Genomic DNA, 22,568 nt, shown 5'->3' on the forward strand with positions numbered 1-22,568 from the left:
GTAGCGAAGTCATGTCTAACTCTTGGCAATCCCATGGACTGCAGCATGCCAAGCTCCTCTGTCCTTCACTATCTTTTGAAGTTTGCTCAAATTCATGTCCATTGAGTTGGTGACGCTATCTAACCATCTCACCTTCAGCCACCCCCTTCTCCTTTTGCCTTCAATCTTTCCCAGCATCAGGGTATTTTCCAATGAAATGGCTCTTTGCAATAGTGGCCAAAATTTTGGAGCTTCAGCATCAGTTCTTCCAGTGAATATTCAGGGTTGATTTTCCTTTAGGATTGACTGGTTTGATCTCCTTACTGTCCAAGGGACTCTCAAGAGTCTTCTCCAGCACCACAGTTTGAAAGCATCAATTATTCGATGCTCAACCTTCTTTATGGTACAACTCTCACAACTGTACATGATTACCAAAACATAGCTTTGACTATATGGACCTTTGTTGGCAAAGTGGTGTCTTTGCTTTTAACACACTGTCTAGGTTTGTTATAGCTTTTCTTCCAAGGAGCAAGTGCCTTTTAATTTCATGGCTGTAGTCACTGTCCACAATTATTTTTGGAGCCCAAGAAATAAAGTGTGTCATTTTCCACTTTTTCCCCTTTATTTGCAGTGAAGTGATGGAACCAGATGCCATGATCTTAGACTTTTGAATGTTGAGTTTTAAGCCAGCTTTTTCACTCCCTTCTTTCACCTTTATCAAGATGCTCTTCCTCTTTACTTTCTGCCATTAGAGTGGTATCATTTGCATATCTGAAGTTGTTAATATTTCTGCCAGCAATCTTGATTCCCACTTGTGCTTCATCCAGCATGGCATTTTGCACGATGTACTCTGCATATAAGTTAAATAAGCAGGGTAACAATATACAGCCTTAACAATATATTCCTTTCCCAATTTGGAACCAGTCCATTGTTCCATGTCCCTTTCTAACTGTTGCTTCTTGACCTGCATACAGGTTTCTCTGGAAGCAGGTAAGGTGGTCTGGTATTCCCATCTCTTTAAGAACTTTCTACAGTTTGTTGCAGTCCATATAGTCAAAGGCTTTAGCATAATCAGTATAGCATTAGATGTTTTGTTCTGGAATTCCCTTGCTTTTTCTATGATCCAATGAATGTTGGAAATTTGATCTCTGGTTCTTCTACATTTTCTAAACTCAGCTTCTACATTTGGAAGTTCTCAGTTCATATACTGCTGAAGTCTAGATTGGAGGATTTTGAGCATAACTTTACTAGCATGTGAAATGTGTACAGTTGTACGGTAGTTGGAATATTCTTTGGCATTGACCTTTGTTGAGATTGAAATGAAAACTGACCTTTTCCAGTCCTGTGGCCACTGCTGAACTTTTCAAATTTGCTGGCATATTGAGTGCAACACTTTAACAGCATCATCTTTTAGGATTTGAAATAGATCAGTTGGAATTCCATCACCTCCACTAGGTTTGTTCATAGTAATGCTTCCTATGCTTCTCTACGCAGGTCAAGAAGCAACAGTTAGAACTGGACATGTAACAACAGACTGGTTCCAATATGGGAAAGGAGTACATCAAGGCTGTATATTGTCACCCTGCTTATTTAACTTATATGCAGAGTACATAATGAGAGATGCCAGGCTGGATGAAGCACAGGCTGGAATCAAGATTGGCAGGAGAAATATCAATAACCTCAGATATGTAGATGACACCACCCTTATGGCAAAAAGAGAAGAAGAACTGAAGAACCTCTTGATGAAAGTGAAAGAAGAGAATGAAGAAGTTGGCTTAAAACTCAACATTCAGAAAACTAAGATCATGGCAACTGGTCCCATCACTTCATGGCAAATAGATGGGGAAACAATGGAAACAGTGACAGACTTTATTTTTAAGCTCCAAAATCACTGCAGATGGTGACTGCAGCCATGAAATTAAAAGATGCTTGCTCCTTGGAAGAAAAGCTATGACCTACCTAGACAGCATATTAAAAAGCAGAGACATTACTTTACCAACAAAGGTCCATCTAGTCAAAGCTATGGTTTTCCCAGTAGTCATGTATAGGTGTGAGAGTTGGACTATAAAGAAAGCTGAGCGCCAAAGAATTGGTGCTTTTGAACTGTGGTGTTGGAGAAGACTCTTGAGAGTCCCCTGGACTGCAAGGAGATTCAATCAGTCCTCATAAAGGAAATCAGTCCTGAATATTCATTGGAAGGACTGATGCTGAAGCTGAAGCTCCAATACTTTGGCCACCTGATGCAAAGAGCTGACTCAGTGGAAAAGACCCTGATGCTGGAAAAGACTGAAGGTGGGAAGAGAAGGGGACGACAGAGGATGAGATGGTTGGATGGCATCACTGATGTGATGGACATGAGTGAGTAGGCTCTGGGAGTTGGTGATGGACAGGGAAGCCTGGCATGCTGCAGTCCACGGGGTTGCAAAGGGTTGGACATGACTGAGCGACTGAATGGAATGCTTCCTAATGTCCACTTGAATTCATAGTCCAGGATGTCCAGCTCTAGGTAAATGACCATTCCATCATGGTTATCTAGTCATTATGACCTTTCTTGTAGAGTTCTGTGTATTTTTGCCACCTGTTCTTTGTCTCCTTTGCTTCTGTTAGGTCCTTATTGTTTCTGCCCTTTTAGCATGCCCATTGTTACATGAAATGTTTCCTTGGTATCTCTAATTTTCTGGGAGATCCCTAGTCTTTCCCATTCTGTTGTTTTCCTCTATTTTTTGCACTGTTCACTGAATAAGGCCTTCTTCTTTCTCCTTGCTGTTCTCTGGAATTCTGCGTTCAGTTGGGTATAACTTTCCCTTTCTCCCTTGCTTTTCACTTCTCTTCTTTCCTCAGCTACTTGTAAAGCCTCCTCAGACAACCACTTTGCCTTCTTGCATTTCTTTTTCTTTGGGATGATTTTGGTCATTGTCTTCTATACAGTGTTACAAACCTCTGTCCACAATTCTTCAGGCACTCTGTCTACCAGACCTAATCCCTTGAATCTATTCATCACCTCTACTGTATTTATATATCAAATGTATGTATATATCAAATAAGGGATTTGAGTTGTTAGGTCTTACCTGAATGACATAATGTTTTTTCCTACTTTCTTCAATTTTAGCCTGAATTTTGCAGTAAGGAGCTCATGATTTGAGCCACAGTCAGCTCCAGGTTTTGTTTTTGCTGACTGTATAGAGCTTCTCCATCTTTGGCTATAAAGAATATAATCAATCTGATTTCAGTATTGACCATTTGGTGATGCCCATGTGTAGACATTATTATTATTATAATTCAATTCAGAAGTATACTTTAATACTTAGAGCTTTAAAGTCATGAGAAATTTTAAAACTTACTTTCAATCTATGTACTTAAGAGCATAAACTATAATACATTTAGATAAAATTCTAATAAAATGGAAGTTCAATAAGGAAATTAAATAATGTATATTTCCAACTCTTAAAAAAGAGCATGTTTATGTATTTTCAAAAATGGATCATGGTAGCAATCAAATTGTTATTCAGACTCCACAGGAGTGCTGTACCTATCTTAATTAAATATGCCAATATGCTTGATACCCTGAAAATTATATGCTTTGCATCTTTTAAAAGTTATGTTGAAAATCTTTTATATTACTTAATAATGTGGATGGTATGATATAGTTTTTCAAGATTAATCAAAGGCTTATATGAGAAAAAATATTTATTGCCCCTTTCTTGAACGTTTGTGTATCTTGATCATCTTTTTTTAAAGGAATGTTCTGTTCTGTTTTGTTATAGGGGCTGAATAGTCAGCTTCACTTTATTTTGTTAGCTTTATTGAGATATAACTTACATTTAACTTTGTGTAAGTTTAAAGTGTACAATGTGATTTGATACACTATATACTACAATATGATTATCACTATGGCATAATTACCATATCTTTTTGTGGTACAAACATTGAAGATCTACTTTCTTGGCAATTTTCAAGTATACAGTGCAATACTGTTAACTATAGTCACAATGCTTTGCACTAGATTCCCACAACTTATTCATCTTCTAGTGGAAAATTTGTACCCACTGACCAATCTCTCCAAGTTCCCACACTCCCCAGATCTTGATAATCACCACTCTACTCTGTTTTTACCAGTTTGACGTTTTTAGATTTCATATATAAGTGAGATCATGTGGTATTTGTCTTTCTTTATCTGATTTATTTCACTTAGTATGATGGCCTCAAGGCCTGTCCATGCTGTCACAAACTGGAAAACTTCCTTCTCTTTTATAGCCAAATAATATTATCTATAGAGAGAGACTGCACACATTCTTTATCCATCATCTATTAGTGGACACTTCGTTGTTTCTGTGTCTTGGCTATTATAAATAATGCTGCAGTGAACATGAGGCTGCATGCATCTTTTGGAGTTACTAGTTTTTAAAATTTATGTATTTATTGTTTTTGGTTGCTGCACAGGATTTTCTCTAATTTCAGCAAGGAAGGGCTCCTTTCTGCTTGTGGTGTGCAGGCTTCATGTTGTGGTGGCTTCTCTTGTTGAGGAGCACAGGCTCTTGAGCATGTGGGCTTCAGTAGCTGCGGCATGTGGGCTCAGCGGCTTCTGGGCTGCTTCCCTGATGGCTCAGCTGCCGAAGAATCTGCCTGCAATGCAGGAGACCCTGGTTCAATTCCTGGGTTGGGAAGTTCCACTGGAGAAGGGATAGGCTACCCACTCCAGTATTCTTGGGCTTCCCTGGTGGCTTAGATGGTAAAGATGCAATGTGGGAGACCTGGGTTTGATCCCTGGGTTGGGAAGATGCCCTGGAGAAGGGCACGGCAACCCACTCCAGTATTCTTGCCTGGAGAATCCCCATGGACAGAGGAGCCTGGCAGGCTACAGTCCATGGGGTTGCAAAGAGTTGGACATGACCGAGTGATTAAGCACAGACAGACAGGGTTCTAGAGCACAGGCTCAGTAGTTGTGGTGCACGGTCTTAATTGCTCTGCAGCATGTGGGATCCATGGACCAGAGATTGAACCCATGTCTCCTATATTGGCAGGCGGATTCTTTACCACTGAGCCACCAGGGAAGCCCTTGAGTTACATTTCTATTTCCTTTGGATAATTACCATCGCTGAACTATATGGTAGTTCTGTATTTAGTTTTTTGAGGCACCTTCATACTGTTTGTGTCCCAAATTGGTGGCTCAGACGGTAAAGCGTCTGTCTGCAATGCAGGAGACCCGGGTTCGATCCCTGGGTTGGGAAGGCCTGCTGGAGAAGGAAATGGCAGCCCACTCCAGTACTCTTGCCTGGAAAATCCCATGGACGGCGGAGCCTGGTAGGCTACCATCCATGGGGTCGCAAAGAGTCAGACACCACTGAGCGACTTCACTTTCACTTTCACTTTCACACTGTTTTCCATAGTGGCTGCCCTTTGGGTACCCATAGTGCCCAAAGTTTCCCCCTGCCCCACATCCTTTCCAACACTCATTATCTCTAATTTTTTTTTTGTCTTTTATCTTCTGCTGTGTTTGCTATTCTGACAAGTGTGAGGTGATATCTCATTGTTTTGGTTTGCATTCCCCTGATCATTAGTGATGTTGGGCACCCTTTTGTGTCCCTGTTGGTCTTTTATTTGTCTTCTTTGGAAAAAAAAGTCTGTTCAGATCGTCTGCTCATTTTTTAGATTGTTTGTTATTTTCCCCCTGAGTCCTGTGAGTTCTTTCTATATTTTGGATATTACCCCCTTATCAGATACATGGTTTGCAAATATTTTATCCCATTCTGAACATTTTCTTTTCATTTTGTTGATTATTTCTTTTGCTGCCTAGGAACTTTCTTAGTTCGATATAGTCCCGCTGACTTATTTTTGCTTTGTCATTTGTGCTTAAGGTGTCATTACCAAAAAAATCATTGCCAAGACATTGTCAAGGAGATTTTCCCCCTGTGTTTTCTTCTATGAGTTTTACAGTTTCAGGTCTTACATTCAGCATTTAATCCACTTTGAGTTCATTTTTGTCAGTGGTGTAATCTAGGTGTCCAATTTTATTTTCTGCATGTGGTTATCCAGTTATCCTAGCACCATTCATTGAAGAGACTATCCTTTCCCCATTGAGTATTCTTGGTCAAATATATATGGGTTTATCTCTGAGCTCTCTATTCTGTTCCACTGATGTATATATCTGTTATTATGCCAGTATCATACTGTTTGGAATACTATACTTTGCAGTATAGTTTGAAATCAGCAAGTGTGATGCCTCCAGTTTTGTTCTTCTTTCTCAGGATTACTTATTCAGGGTCCTTTGTGATTTCATGTGAATTTTAGGATTGTTTGCTGTATTGCTGTAAAAAAAAAAAGGCATTGGAATTTTGATAGATATTGCATTGAATATATAAACGGCTTTGGGTAGTATGAACAACATTAGTTCTTCTAATCCATGAACACAGGATATTTTTCCATTTGTTTGTGTCTTCTTTAATTCTTTCATCAGTCTTGTAGTTTTAAGTATACATATCTTTTACCTTCTTGGTTAAATTTATTCCAGATTATTTCATTGTTTTTGATGCTATTGTGAATGAGATATTTCCCCCCAAATATCCTGTTCTTAATGTATAGAAATATAATTAATTTCTGTATATTGATTTTATATCCTTCAACTTTACTAAATTTGATTAGCTACAACAGTTTTTTTGGTTGAATCTTTATGATTTTCTATATATTAGATATCATCTTCAAATTAAGACAATGGAATCTAAAAAAATAATGCAAACAAATGTATATGCAAAACAGAAAGAGACTCACAGATATAGAGAACAAATTAGCAGCTACCAAAGAAAAGAGGGAAGAGAAAGGGGCAAATTAGGGTTCTGAGATTAATAGATACAAACTATCATGTATAAAATGGATAAGCAATGGGATATATTGCACAGCACAGGGAATTATAGCCATTATCTTGTTAAAACTTTTAATGGAGTATGAGCTATAAAAATATTGAATCACTATGCTATATACCTAAAAGTAATATTATACTGTAAATCAACTATAATTCTACTAAAAATAAATAGGGGCTTCATTGGTGGTCCAGTGGTTAAGAATCCACCTTGCAATGCATGGAATACTGGTTCATACCCTGGTCCAGGAGGATCCCATATTCCACAAGGCAATGAAGCCTGTGCCCCACGACAACTACTGAAGCCCACATACCCTAGAGGCTGTGCTCCACAGCAAGAGGAGCCACTGCAGTAAGAAGCCTGCAGCCCACAACTAGCGAGTAGCCCCTGCTCACTGCAGCTGGAGACAGTCTGCAAGCAGCAGTGAAGACCCAACACACAAAAAATAAATAAACAAAAATAATAAACAAACAATCCGTGATGGAACCACTGGACATCTAAATGCAAAGGAGTGAATATAGATACAAGCCTTTTACACCCGTCACAAAAATTAACTGAAAATGAATCAAAGACCTAAATGTAAAATTATAAAGAATAACATAGAAGAAAAACTAGATTACCTTGGATAGAGCAATGACTTTAAATACAACACCAAAGCACAGACCTTGAAAGAATTGATATTGAACTTCATTAAAATTAATAACTTCTGCTCTGTAAAAGATAATGTCAAGAGAATGAGGAAACCACAAACTGAGAAAAAATATTTGCAAAAGACACATCTGACAGAGGATTAATCCAAAATATACAAAGAACTCTTAAAACTCAACAATAAGAAGATGATCCAGTTTTAAAATTGGCCAAAGACTTCAACAGACACTTCACCGAAGAATAGATACACATGTTACCTAGCATTCATGCTTCTTGGTAATTATTCAAAGGAATTGAAAGCTTATGTTCACACAAAAATCTGCATAGGGATTATTTATAGCAGGATTATTCATAATTGACAAAAGTTAGAAGTAACCAAAATGTCCTTCAGTAGGTGAGTGGATAAACAGTGGTACATCTACCCATGAAATATCATTTGATGATATGATATTGATGTATATATGTCATTATACATTTGTCCAAACCAATAGAATGTACAATACCAAGAGTGAATTACAATACAAACTATGAACTTTGGGTCATTATGAGGTGTCAATGTAGGGTTTTGCACTTTAACAGATGTACCATTCTGGTGGGGGGCGGGTGTTGATAATGGAGGAGGCTATGCATGTGTGGGGGCAGGGAGTGTATAAGCAATCCCTATGCTTCCTCTCAATTTTGCTGTGAACCTAAAACTGCTCTAAAAAAAAAAAAAGTCTTTAAGAATAATAAAGGATTGAAGTATGAATGTATGCTACAACACAGATGAACTTGAAAACTTTATGTTTATTGAAAGAAGCCATACACAAAAGGTCACATGTTATTCCATTATATAATGTGCCCAGAATAAGCAAATCCATAGACAAAGAAAGCAAACTTGTGGTTGCCAAGAGTGCTGGGGGAGGAGAAATGACTGCTGTTGGGTAAGAGATCCTTTTGCGGGGTGGGGATGAAAATGTCCTGGAGTTAGAAGGTGGTAATGGCTATACAATTTTGTGAATATAGTAAAAAAAACAAAAACAAAAAACCATTGAATTGTATACTTTAAAGGGGTGAGTTTTATGGTATGTGAGTTTTATGTTAATGTGTGCATGGTGTGCTAAGGTACTTCAGTTGTCTCTTATTCTTTGCAACCCTATGTACTACAGCCCACCAGGCTCCTCTGTCTGTGGGATTCTCCAGAAAAGAAAACTGAGGTGGGTTGCCATGCCCTCTTTGAGAGGATCTTCCTGACTCAGGGGTCAAATCTACGTCTCCTGCATTGGCAGGTGGGTTCTTAACACTAGTGCCACCTGGGAACCCCTTGTGTATTAATAATTCTTTTTAAAAGGATTATTTAAATTTGAATTTGAATCAGTTGGGGAAAAAGTCAAGCAAACCATTTACTTGTTTGCATTATCTGGATCATATTGTTTTAGCTAGTCAGTTTGATAAGTCAACCCAGTAGCCCCCCATGGTTTCAGTCAGAGGTAGAAGATAGAGGGTTCATTTTATGTCTTTGCCTGTTAGACTCTAAGCTGTAATAGCTGAAGCTGTCTCTTTTTATTGTACTTGTAAATATGCACTAAGGCTCCCAAATAATGGACAGAGCCAATAAACATAATGAATAGATTAATAATAAAACCAAATTATGAAAGGAAAAGAGCAAATGACGGGCATGCACTGTTGTCAGAACAAATTCAGTCAAGTGAGAAAAACAGCCTGTTGGATTCAGCTGCTAAGGAAGCAGCAATTTATTTAGAAAGCAGCTGCCTTTCCAGAATGGATTATCTTTTGATAAAAGTGATGAATATGTATATATGAACAGGGAGGGGCCTGGTTAAAGATTGCACTCAGGATAACTCAATTGATTCTTTCAGAATTGTGCAACTTGGCAATGAATCAGCATCACTGGCAGGCCATTTGCTTTTCTGTGGCAGTATGTGGTTGAAACACACTCTTCTCTCTTAGCTTCCATGTTACACTAGCTAACCCGACCTACAAAATGAGAGAGAAGACTGTTCCTATAGAAATTTAGGATTGGGTCATTTTCATATGCTTCCCATCACTAATATAGTTTATAAATGTAAAGTATATCAAATGCCTTTGAAACTCTCAGTTGAAAAGGGGAATTTGAGCAAGTCAAAAAAAATCAGACAACCCACCCCCAAGTCACAAAATTAACAATCTTTAAACATCCATTCCTCACCCAGGAGTGAGTGAAGTAGAGAGGTTTGACTGAAACTGCCACTTTGGCTAAGTTTGTAAGAAGCTCCTTTTATCTTCCAGGTTTCTTTCATTTGCTTACTGACCCTTAGATAAAAGGACAGAACTCTTAGCTTCACCTAGTGGCCCAAGAAGCCTCTTCCCTTTTCAGTAGAGCCTGGAGCAGAACCAGAGCCCCACCCTACCTCTGTTCATATCCCCTTGGGGTATGCCAGCCAAGAACTATAAAAGAGCTGAGCAAGGATAGAGTAAGGGTCTTATCCCAGGTCTATATCTCAGTTCTAATAACTTTGGGCAGGTTACTCACTATTTAAACCTCAGCTTCCTCATCTGTATATTAGAGATAATAAGAGTATTTAATCCACAGGGTTGCCGCCGCTGCTGCTAAGTCATTTCAGTCGTGTCCGACTCTGTGCGACCCCATTGATGGAAGCCCACCAGGCGCCCCCGTCCCTGGGATTCTCCAGGCAAGAACACCGGAGTGGGTTGCCATCCACAGGGTTACTAGGGGATTAAATGAAGTCATGCTATGGTTGTTAATATTACTTTCTCTCCTTACTTAAGTATCCCTCCTACATAAATGAAAGATGAGAGAGACTGAGTTTCTAGCTTAGAATCTCAACGGATAAATATTAATCACTAGAAAAAGAATGAGTCTCTATCAGTAACTTCTGACTTGTTGTCTGAAAATTTGGAACTCAGTTTGATGAAAAGGTTTCCTTTCTGGGATGCACTTCCTCTGGCATCATCTGGCTCAGTGTGGTAACCCTCAAGGCAGGTTCAGGTGACTTGGGTCACCTGACTCATCCCATGGTGCACACAGAAGGTGAGGACTCCAAGGGGAGAACATTGAATGGAGGAAAGTGGGAGAAGGAGGCTCCTCACATGGCCACTCTGCTCCTGTTAATGATCCTGGTTGCCGAGGAGGATAAATCATGGTTTCCCAGCAGTAGACCCAGGATTCATTGACTCAGTGACTCCAATGGACATTTTGCTGGCAGCCTTTGGTATTTCTGCACTTTTACAGTGAGGAAGACAAATAATCTTAGGAACCAAAAGAAATGTCTCTGTATGACCATAGCACATGTGTTCTTCTGAACTTCATGGAGGATTGTGGTAAGATAGAATTCCTGAGAGTATTTGTTGTAAAGTGTTGTGAAATTTTCTGTGTGTGTTTTTTCTTAAAACTTGTCTTTTATGAAAAGGCACCTGCTTCCTTTAACTGGAAGCACTTTCTGTGTGCAACAACTTTCTAGAGCAACTGCTGTGAGAAATCATTTTATGCAAACTTAAGGACTTCCTAGTGAGGAAAAATTGCTTCAAAGAGGAATAGCTCCTATTATTGTTCTGAGGACAATAAAGTATTATTCCCTTATCATGAAAAAGATAGTCACAGAGGTTCCTGCTACTTATACAACCAACTAACATGACTAATTGTTCTCTTTCCACTTACGCTGCTTATAAGAGAAGTTGTAAAAGAAACAGAAGATGAGCCGGGGGGAAGGCAGTGGAGTTCTATATTTAGTCCTAATAGGCAAACTGGGTAAAGAAATCACCTGTGGTTCTGACTGAGGGAAGTTGTGGTACCAATATCACCTGAAATCCACGATTTATCCTAGTAAGATGTTCTAGGAAGGAAAGTAGGAGAAGGCAATGGCACCCCACTCCAGTACTTTTGCCTGGGAAATCCCATGGATGGAGGAGCCTGGTGGGCTACAGTCCATGGGGTCGTGAGGAGTCAGACACAACTGAGCAACTTCACTTTCACTTTTCACTTTCATGCACTGGAGAAGGAAATGGCAAACCACTCCAGTGTTCTTGCCTGGAGAATCCCAGGGATGGCGGAGCCTGATGGGCTGCTGTCTATGGGGTCGCACAGAGTCGGACACGAGTGACGTGACTTAGCAACAGCAGCAGCAGCAGCAAGAATGAAAGTAATATAAGAACTCAGATGAATTAGAAGGAAACCTTTACCAAAGCCTGAGAATATGAATCAGGATTAGACTGAGCAGTGATATATAATGTGAGAAAGATTTTTTTAATGTATTTATTTTTAATTATTTTTGGCTGTGCTGGGTTTTTGTTGTTGCGCCTAGGCTTTCTTTAGTTGTAGTGAGCAGGGGCTCTTCTCCAGTTGTGGTGTGTGGGCTTCGCACTGCAGTGGCTTCTCTTGCGGCTTTCAGGCTCTAAAGCATGGGCGCAGGAGTTGTGGTGCACGGACTTAGTTACCCCTACAGCATGTGGTTGGTATCTCACCAGACCAGACACTGAACCTGTGTCCCATGCATTGTAAGGTAGATTCTCAACCACTGGACCATCAGGGAAGCCTGAGAAAGACGTCTGATTTTACCTGCTTATTTTTTAATTCTATTTTAATTTTTGTTGACATATAATTGATTATAATGTTGTGCCAATCTCTGCTGTATAGCAAAGTGACTCAGTTATTCACATATAGACATTCTTTTCTAATTGTTTATTTGGATATTATATTTTTCATATACTTATAATATTTTAAATGGTTGTGTTTAACGTTGGCTATTTAAGTAAGAAAATGTGCTTTCAAAAAAATGAAGAATAATATAACAGAAATCTTACCAAGCACTATCTTTCTGTTACCTGTGCTCAGGGTTACCTGTCTATTTGGACCATGAGATAGATAATGATTAAGTCATTCATGGACATGAAGGGAAATTTCAGAAAGAAATTGCTTTCTCTATGAAAAGGGCCAATCTTGATTAATAACACTCTCTAGATACTTTCAGATATTTGTCTTTTATAATCATCTTGAGCGTGTGTGTGTGTGCTCAGTCACGTCTGCTCTTTGCAACCCCATGGACTGTAGCCCACTAGGCTCCTCTGTCTATGGGATTTCCCAGCAAGAATACTGGAGCAGGTTGCTGTTTCCTTCTCCAGGGGATCTTCCCAACCTGGGGATCGAACCCATGACTCTTGCTCATCTTACTTGTACTTATCCCAGGACAAACACTAGTGGCTTTTCTTCTGTGTACATTAGATAAACTGAATTTTTCAGTCAAGGCTGGAAGGTTTAGACTAGATTTCTACCTGGGAATGTTATGAAATATGGAATACTATAATAAGGGGCAAATAAGGGACAAGTGCTTGTACCTTGACTAAATTCAGTTTCTTATCTAATATACACAGAAAAAAGCCACCGGTGTTTGTCCTGGGATAAGTGGTGAGAAACAAGGAGAGCAGGAAGGATTTTCAAGGTTAGGAGACAAATTCAAAAGACCACCACCATGCTTTCTGCATTCCCTTGTATCAGAAATGAAGATCCACACAGGAGGAAAGAGAGGGGGTAAGAAGGAGGGGGCTCATCCATGGGTGGTTCAGTATAAGCAGAGCCGTGTTAGCTCCTGTCATACTGTCATTTGCTGGGTCTGTCCCATACATCCAGGCCCAGAAGCAGATTCTCACCCAGGGAATGTGCCAAGTACTATAATCAACTCATTGCAAAACAACGTCTTGCTCTCTTGTAGTTGCAAAACTCCCTCATATATCTTTTGGCCCCTAGCTAAGGCTGCTTTATCTCTCAGGATCCCAAATGTGTCATCGTATTATGGAAATCTGCAGGTCGATATATTCTTAGCTCAGAGGAAGACTGTTCATTTCCTTAAGAAATGTTTTATGGAATTCCTGCCAAGAAAGACCTAACACTGTTCCAGCAACTGGGAGTACAAAGTTAGGCCAAATCACCTCTTTCTCTCATGTGTGTTGGGAAAGTAAAAACAAGAACTACAAAGCCCTTGGTTTTGTGGGACTTAAAATCTATAGGAAAGACTGATGATTGGCCCAGTAGTGTTGGAAGGTAGTTAAATGTGAAGATAGGGGAAGCACACTATAATGGGAGAATGGAGCAAGGGAGCCTGACTCCCAGAAGAGGTGTCAGGGAAAACTTCCCAGAGTGAGGGACATGTTAGTGAGACCTAAAGGGTGAGTGGGCACCCCTGATGGCTCAGGGGTAAAGAACTTCCAAATGCAGGAGATGTGGGTTTGATCCCGGGTTGGGAAGATCCCCTGGAGAAGGACATGGCAACCCACTCCAGTATTCTTGCCTGGAGAATTCCATGGACAGAGGATCCTGGAGGGCTACAGTCCACGGGGTCGCAAAGAGTTAGACGTGATTTAGCAACAGAGCTCAAAAGGGGGAGTAGAAGTTAGTCAGGTGAAGAAGGTTAAAAAGATTATCAGGCAGTGGGAACAGCACATGGAGAAGACCAAGGGTGAAAAGAATCTCAGTTTTGCTAGAGAATGAAGTGCGTGAGTGCATGTCTCCCCACATGAGGTGGGGAGACAACAGGGTAACAGAAGGCATCTCAAACATAAGATGCCTACCAAGTAGCCAATCTGCCGCTTCTTTCTAAACAAACCCCAGTGGACATTCCTTAATCACAGGGAAGAAGACACATGAAAAGAGAAGCCTCCCCTTGAGAGGGACACAGGAAACGGTTAGCCTCTGGGCAGAACTGGACTCCAGTTGAAGCCAGAAGAGAGTTAAAGATGGAGAAAAGCTTGTCAGTTATAGGAAACATTCCGTGGAAACTTTGGGTGGGAGGACAACAGCAGGAAATTGAATCAAAAGCACAGAACACAGGGACTTCCCCTGTGGTCCAGTGATTAAGACACTGTGCTTCGACTTCAGGGTTGCAGGTTTGATCCGTGTTTGGGAAGCTAAGATCCCACATGCCATGGCCAAAAGATTTTTTTTTTTAAAGCACAGAACACAGAGATGTGAGTGGAGGGGTAGATAACCAGAAGAGATTGCATACTAGGAGGTGAAAAAAAAATAAATGGTTACATGGCAAAACGGACTTAGCTAATTAGGATTCTTTTAGTTAAAAGTAATAGAAAGTCCCTTGAATTGGTATGATATAAAAAACAAGTGAAGGGGCATTTGGCATAAAGATACAGAGATCTTTCATGGATCCGAGGGAGAGAATGCAGGAAGAATGAACCCTGAAGAAGAAGCTAGAAACAAGAACTATTACGTCTTTGCTTCTCTCTGCCTATTTTCTTATATATAGCTAATTAATTTTATCTGCTTTTTTGTCCACAGAGTGGATGCAGATCTCAAATTTACACATTCTGTTTCTAATAAAATGCGCTAGCAAACCATAACCAACTTCAGACCCAGTTCCAAAATTCCTTCAGTGATTTGATTGTCACAACCTGGGTACATGTCCGTTCCTTTTCCACATGGGACAAATGTGACAGTTAGCCCTGAACTCAGGAGCAGGGCTCCAAATTGTGATTCAGGAAGTTGACTCTAATACCCTCAAAATAACTTTCAAATGCTTTTCTGGCTATATGGGGTTGTCAGTGGTGGAGGGGTCCCTCTGGCCTTTCAGGGATTAGCAAACTCCTGGGTAAGTTCTTACTGAGGCGTATTGGAGGTCTGATGACTGTGAAGACCCCAGTTGCTCCGCATGGTGTCTCCTGTGGCCCAAAATGAATGAGACTTCCAAACTACACAGCTCCCAAGGAGGTGACTTGAGGCCTACAGTATATTGTGTAAAGGTACAGGTGGAGAAGTTCCCTCTCTTTCCTCCATGCAGCGGCTGCTCTTTGCCCTCCAGGTGCTCATTACACTGCAGAGGGTCTCATTTTTTTGTGGACACCAGAATCTACACATGCCATGGTTAAAATTCAAATTCATGGGTCCAATCTTAACAATTCCAATTCACTGGTTTGATTCAGTATCTAGGAATCTTCATTAAAATTTTTTTTTAAATTTTATATTGGAGGATAGTTGATTTATAGTGTTATGTTAGTTTCAGGTGTACAACAAAGTGATTTAGTTATACATATGAATATATCCATATCCATACTCATATTTCCATTCTTTCTCAGTTTCTTTTCCCACATAGGTTATTACAAATTGTTGAGTTGAGTTCCCTCTACTACACAGTAGGTCTTTGTTGGCTGTTTTATATATAGTAGTGGGTAGGAATCTTCATTTTAAACAAGTACCTCAGGTGAGTCCAGTGCATGAAATCCTTGAATCACACTGAGAAATTTGGCAATGCCAGTTTGATGGCAACTTTCAGGATCTTAATCATGCAACCAGCTAAAAATCACTCCTTAAAGCTATATTTAACTCATTTTATATATCTACATACATCAGATTATTTCATTTGTGACTCAAATTTGTATTAAATACAAAAATGTCTTTTTTTGCATCATGTTTATTTGTTTTCTGATTTCACACCCAACATTGAAATTGCTCCTGCTTAATAATTCTTTTTTTTTTTTTTTTGTCTCTGCTTTTTATTACACTGTCTAGGCTTGTCATAACTTTCTTCCCAAGGGGCAGGCATTTTTTCTTTTTCTTTTTTTAATTTTATTTATTTCTTTTTTTTTACTTTACAATATTGTATTGGTTCTGCCATACATCAACATGCATCCGCCACAGATGTACACGTGCTCTCATTCTGAACCCCCCCACCACCACCTCCCTCCCCATACCATCCTTCCGGGTCATCCCAGTGCACCAGCCCCAAGCCTCCTGCATTCTGCATCGAACCTGGACTGGCGATTCACCTCCCATACGATATTATACATGTCCCAATGACATTCTCCCAAATCATCCCCCCCGTCCCTCTCCCACAGAGTCCAAAAGACTGCTCTACACATCTGTGTCTCCTCTGCTGTCCCACATACAGGGTTGTCATTACCATTTTTCTAAATTCCATATATATGAGTTAGTATACTGTATTGGTGTTTTTCTTTCTGGCTTACTTCACTAATGTTTCTGACTCTGTCCTCTGAGCAAACTCTTTTTCTTTAGTAAATAATTTACTACCGGTGACAGTCTGGTGATCTTTGCTTGTATCCCTTGGCTAACTTAGTTGTAGAGGTAGGAAACAATGTTTTGCTTTTTAACCTGTTACTTCTGTACTTTTTAGGTCAGGCCTGCATGCACGTGTGTGTGCTAAGTCACTTCAGTCATGTCTGACTCTTTGCGACCCCATGGACCACAGCCCCCCAGGATCCCCTGTTCATGGGATTCTCCAGGCAAGAATACTGGAGTGGGTTGCCATGCCCTCCTTCAGAGGATCTTCCTGACCCAGGGATCAAACCTGTGCCTCTTATGTCTCCTGCATTGGCAGGCAGGTTCTTTACTATTTGGGTCAGGAGCAGGTATAATAACATGCAACAAACAAAAATGTTAGGGTAAGTATGAAACTGAGAACCAGGAGTTCCAAATTATCTGTTTATCCTGAAAATAATAAAATCCCAGAATGCCAGAAGTGGTAGAGATTTAGAGTCAATCCATCATTAGGTTGGCTGTAATAATATGAACTGTTTGTTAAGTAACTTCTATGTGTGGGGAATTCTATGTGCTTTGTATGTATTATTTCATCTAATCTTCACAGTAACACTTGAGAAAGGGATCATTATTCCTAATCGAGCCAGGGTTTTAAGAACATCTCAATAGGCTTGATCAGTGAGGACAGTCAATTAATAGGGATTAATATAAAGCCAGTCACAGCCGCATGGACAGGGAGGCCTGGCGTGCTGCGATTCATGGGGCCGCAAAGAGTCGGACACAACTGAGCGACTGAACTGAACTGAATATAAAGCCGTTTACCTGGCCTCCAAACCTGGCTGCACGAGTTTGGGATGGGTAAGATTGGACTCCACAGAATTTTTGCATGAAATGACATGTGTGTTTTCACTGTGTCTGTAAAGCTACTAATAAATAGGCAATAGAACCACTGCCAGCAAAGCTGTTTTCCTAAGCATCAATACACGGACAGAAGTTTTGTTCACTCTTTTCTCTGCTCATTGTTCTGTGTGGTTGATTCTAGACTCCATAGTTTATGAGAAATTTTGACCAACCAATCTCCAAAGGAGAGATACAGGGTCCTCAAAGACATTTCCTCTGAAGAACATATAAAGGAATGGAGGTTATTTAAAACCCCCTCAACATGAAAGCTACTTTGAATCCTTGAAGAGCTATGAGATGCACTCAGGAAGACAATGTGTGGTTCTGAGAACAGTAAGAGGTATGATGGATGGCCCTCATAGGGAGACAAATTTCAGCACAAGGTAAGGAAGCACTTTCCAACAACAAGGGCTGTACAACTACAATATGGAGCCCTGTGTGAGGCAGCAGGCTCCCCTCCCTGGAGCATCCATGAAGATGAATCACTTACCCGGGAAGTTTGGGAGGAGATTCATTCCAGGATGTGGGATTGGGTCCTATGACTTCTCAGATCCCTTCCAATTCTGAGAACTTATTATTCTGGTACCACAGATAGGTTTTAGAAAGCTACCATATAAAAGACACTAAATCAGTGCTTTGAAGCACAGAAAATAAGGCATGATTCTTGCATTCAAATTACTTACCACCTAATGGATAAAAAGACAGGTTAAAAAGTAAATATAAAAATGCATAGTTCCTATTTGCAGGAAAGGAATGGAGATGAAGAGAATGGACTTGTGGACACAGTGGGAGAAAGAAAGGGCTAGGCAAACTGAGAAAGTAGGACCGACACACACGTATATATATATATACTATCATGTGTGAAATAGATAACTCCTGGGAAGTTACTTTATAACACAGGGAGCCCAGCCTGGTGCTCTGTGATGACCTAGATGAGTGGGATAGGGGGAGGGGAGGAAGGCATAAGAGGGAGGGGATCTATATATAATTATGGCTGATTTGCATTGTTGTATGGCAGAAACCAATACAACACTGTAAAACAATTTTCCTCCAATTAAAAATCAAATTAATAAAATGTGTAGTTCAACCCCCTTTTACAGCTGAGGTTAAAGTCAACATCTTCGTAGCTTCATTTATTGATGAAAAGAATTGAGATTGAGGGATAGAGTGGATATTGGATCAGGTGTTGTACATAATAGAATGGAGATTCTATTATAGGGTGACGTTAATACTATATTAAAGTGATATTTTATTCAGGGGTTTTTGGGATTCTGTATAACCCTTCCGTTTAAATGATTCTGATGGTTATAGACAAAAGGTGAAGTAAACCAGAGAAAGTAAAGTAATATTGTGCAATGTCTGTAGACTAGTCTCTATGTTCCGGTGGTCTAGGCTGTACTGTTTGGAGAAATTGTTTCTCTAAGTGGGTTGGATTGAATTGCACGGAAACAAAGCAGGCTGTTGGGCCCACTCTTTGTAAATACCTTCCACAAAACCAAACCCTCCTCCCTGATCCTACAACTATAACAGGCAACAAGGAAAAGACAAGTACCAGTTGCAGTTTGCATGTGGACTTGACCTCTGCTACCTGCCATGGATCTTCTCACTCAGATCCTGCCATCACGTGGGAGACAAGGAGGAAAGATTGCCAAGGCTGCCCCTGGAAGGAAACAAAAGGAGAGAAGAGAAGAGAAACAAAACACACTGAGACTGTTTTCTTTAAGAGCTTTACCCGCTGGTAACTGGCCAATCCAAACTTGGACTCCTCCTCTAGGGGAGAGTCTCCCACTGTATCCCAAGTCACCCTGTGAGAGGGCAGGAGACAGGAGTATTAGGTGAGAGAGCCCAAGAGAGTCTTGGACTTTATTCTCCCAGAGGTCAACATTGCTGTTTTATATCATAAAGTTAATGATTCCTGTTTCTAAGTTACCTTTGGTGTGTTCATCACACCTTTTTAAAATTAATTTTTATTGGAGTATAATTGCTATACAATGTTGTGTTTCTGCTGTGCAGCAAAGTGAATCAGCCGTACGTATACATATATCTCCTTTTTTTGGATTTCCTTCCCACTTAGGTCACCACAGAGCATTGAGTAGGGTTCCCTGTGCTATCGGAGAAGGCAATGGCACCCCACTCCAGTACTCTTGCCTGGAAAATCCCATGGATGGAGGAGCCTGGTAGGCTATAGTCCATGGGGTCGCTAAGAGTCGGACACGACTGAGCGACTTCCCTTTCACTTTTCACTTTCATGCACTGGAGAAGGAAATGGCAACCCACTCCAGTGTTCTTGCCTGGAGAATCCCAGGGACGGGGGAACCTGGTGGGCTTCTGTCTATGGGGTTGCACAGAGTTGGACACAACTGAAGCGACTTAGCAGTAGCAGCAGCCCTGTGCTATACAGTAGGTTTTCATTAGTTCTCTATTTTATACACAGTATCAATAGTGTATGTACACGAACCCCAATCTCCCAATTCATCCCACCTTCCTTACCCCACTTGGCATCCATATGTTTTGTTTCTACATTACATCTTTTTAAGGGCTATGAGCTCTTTGAATAAATGTTAACTAGTTGTATGGCTTAAGACTTGAACATTAGTTGGAATCTCAGATAATTTTTTGAAATACCTAGACAAGAATTTAATGATTATGAACTATGCAATAGGCATTCTGCATAAATTAATAAGTTACAAAATTTATTATAATAACCCTGTGATTCAAGGATTATTATTAACAAAAGATTTTGTTTTCCATCACACTGAAGTTTCACACAAACATACTTCTGTTCATTCTGCGGCAAACTGAAAAACTTCTGAGAGTGTAGTTCTTAGTAATCTGAGGTGTGTTTGTGTTTCACAGGTTCCTTCAATCTTGGATCTTCTTTGCCAGTACCCAGCCTTGGGTTATTCCTCATGTAATTCTTCATGTCTGTTCTGTCTGCTGCCACCCCTAGGCAGCACAAAGAATTTCTGTGAGTAACAAATAGCTCAGTTGGTAAAGAATCCACCTGCTGTGCAGGAGACCCTGGTTCAATTCCTGGGTTGGGAAGATCTGCTGGAGAAGGGATAGGCTACCCACTCTAGTATTCTTGGGCTTCCCTTGTGGCTCAACTGGTAAAGAATCCACCCATAATGTGGGAGACCTGAGTTTGATCCCTGGGTTGGGAAGATTGCCTGGAGAAGGGAAAGGCTACCCACTCTGTATTCTGGCCTGGAGAATTCCAGTACAGTCTATGGGGTCACAAAGAGCCGGACACGATTGAGCGACTATCACTTTCATGAAGCCACACTCCCAGGGTTCACTCTGATATATGCATGCTCTCCTGGGCAGGAGTCTCATTGCTCTTCATGTAATCACTTTACACATCACTGTTAACTCCCTGACACATCCCTCTTAGTATCGATTCTATATTTTTCCATACTCCCTAAACCTTCCACCTTTGACCCGACTCCTTCTCCACAACTTCATTCTTAGCAGATGGCCATTCTACTATAATATGCCCCCCACTTCAAATGGATGCTCACTGACTTTTCTTCATAGAGACTTGATCACCATAGCAACCACTGCTAGCTTTGGTTCATTTCCTCAGAAGCCCATACTGGCAGAGATAGCTGAATCATGGAACTTTTGCAAGGAAATGCTGGGAACCCTTGGTTCTGGGGCCTGAAATCTCAAGGGCAGCTGTAAATTCAACTAACCAGAAAGAAACAGATCCAGAAGGACAAAGGGAAAGCAAAAGGGAGTCTAGAAATAGCCATCTCTTGTCCTGCCAGCTTCTTGAGGGAAGTCATAGGTTCTGTGAAAAAATAGAGGTAGAGCTGAAATTTGAAAGCCTAATATCAAAAGACATCATGCCTTGTTTCTTGCATTACTTTGAATGCATTAAAAATGTGAACTTTAAAGAAAGAAAATGAATATCTGACACTGTTTATCCCTTCAGACTTACAGAGTTAAAAGATGGAGTGATATAGAAGGATCCGCAGGGCTCCAGACCTGCACGCCCGCCAAGTGGCCCCGCCGCCAGAAACGCAAGCCTCAAACACCAAGGAGGCGCCCCGTGAGCCCGGCTCCCGCTGCCCGCCGGCCGGCCCCGTCCTTAGGCACGTCCTCCCGTCCACTTGCTCGCCGGAGACATGGAGTCCTGAAGGAGATCCGAACTCTTCAGAAGACCACACACCTGCTGTTAAGAAAGAACCCCTTATGCCGCCTGGTGAGCTCCAGGGAGCCTCCCGCCAACCCCTGTGCAGCCTCCTTTGTTTAAATTTCCCGGGTGTTGGGGCCCTGTCATCTCTTGCCCAAACGGCAAGGGACCTCTTCTATAATCTGATCAGGGACACTTCAGCTCCTGAAAACTTGAGCCTGCCGAGGGCAACTTCTCATTCTTTATAGAGTTCGTTTCTAACCCCCACCACCTTTGAAACTGTGCTCTTTGATTTTGTAAAAGGAACTCTCTCATCCAACCACCCTCTCATCCCTTCTCCTGCCCTAACAGATTCTCTCCTCCTCTCCCCACACCATGACCAGGATAGATGTGCCCATCTCTGACCTCCTTGGAGTTGACACCTAGTTAGGTGTTAGCTACTAGTTAGGTCCCAAGGTTAAGCACCAGGAAGGAAGAACAGAAGTGAAGATTCATGGAGGCTCACAGACAGAGTCTGTCTTCTTTGAGTCTCCTTTTCCTCTCTACTCTTCCCCTTGCTCCCCATCCCCGCTCTTTCACAGGCAAGAGAAATATGTGTTCAATTCACTCGTGGTGTGGACTTCAATTGGCAAGCCCAGGCCCTGTTGGCCCTACAAGAGGCGGCAGAAGCATTTCTAGTTCATCTCTTTGAGGATGCCTATCTCCTCTCCTTACACGCCGGCCGCGTCACGCTCTTCCCGAAGGATGTGCAGCTGGCCCAGAGGATCCGAGGCATTCAGGAAGGGCTTGGCTGAGCTCTGGCCACCCGCCCAAATCTCTGGTTGATACCAGAGCTTCTGCCTGTAGCCAGGACCAGATCCACGGAGTACAAGGTGTTGCCTGGACTTGCTCTCTCAAAGCAGAGCGTGCGAGTTGCTTTTGTAGTTAGTTGTTTTTTAGAAGAAGACTGCATGGCTTTCCTCTGTAACAGAGGCAATATATGAGAGAATCAACACATTCCAGAAATCCTGAGAATAATTTTCAGATGAAGAGACTCTAAGGTTGACTTCACTTT

At 41.0% G+C, this 22,568-nt stretch overlaps 1 protein-coding gene across 1 annotated transcript; it reads left to right on the forward strand.

Annotated features, from left to right (window-relative positions):
* The first annotated feature begins 17,721 nt into the window (after window positions 1-17,721).
* Window positions 17,722-22,308, forward strand: LOC113890292 (histone H3-like centromeric protein A). The gene is made up of 4 exons (XM_027538230.1): window positions 17,722-17,759; window positions 20,233-20,287; window positions 21,314-21,583; window positions 22,096-22,308. Exons 1-4 carry the CDS (start codon window positions 17,722-17,724, stop codon window positions 22,306-22,308), a joined length of 576 nt encoding a protein of 191 aa, XP_027394031.1.
* The last annotated feature ends 260 nt before the right edge of the window (window positions 22,309-22,568 follow it).

This window comes from Bos indicus x Bos taurus, chromosome 3, assembly GCF_003369695.1.
Source record: "Bos indicus x Bos taurus breed Angus x Brahman F1 hybrid chromosome 3, Bos_hybrid_MaternalHap_v2.0, whole genome shotgun sequence".
Classification (NCBI taxonomy): Eukaryota; Metazoa; Chordata; class Mammalia; order Artiodactyla; family Bovidae; genus Bos; species Bos indicus x Bos taurus.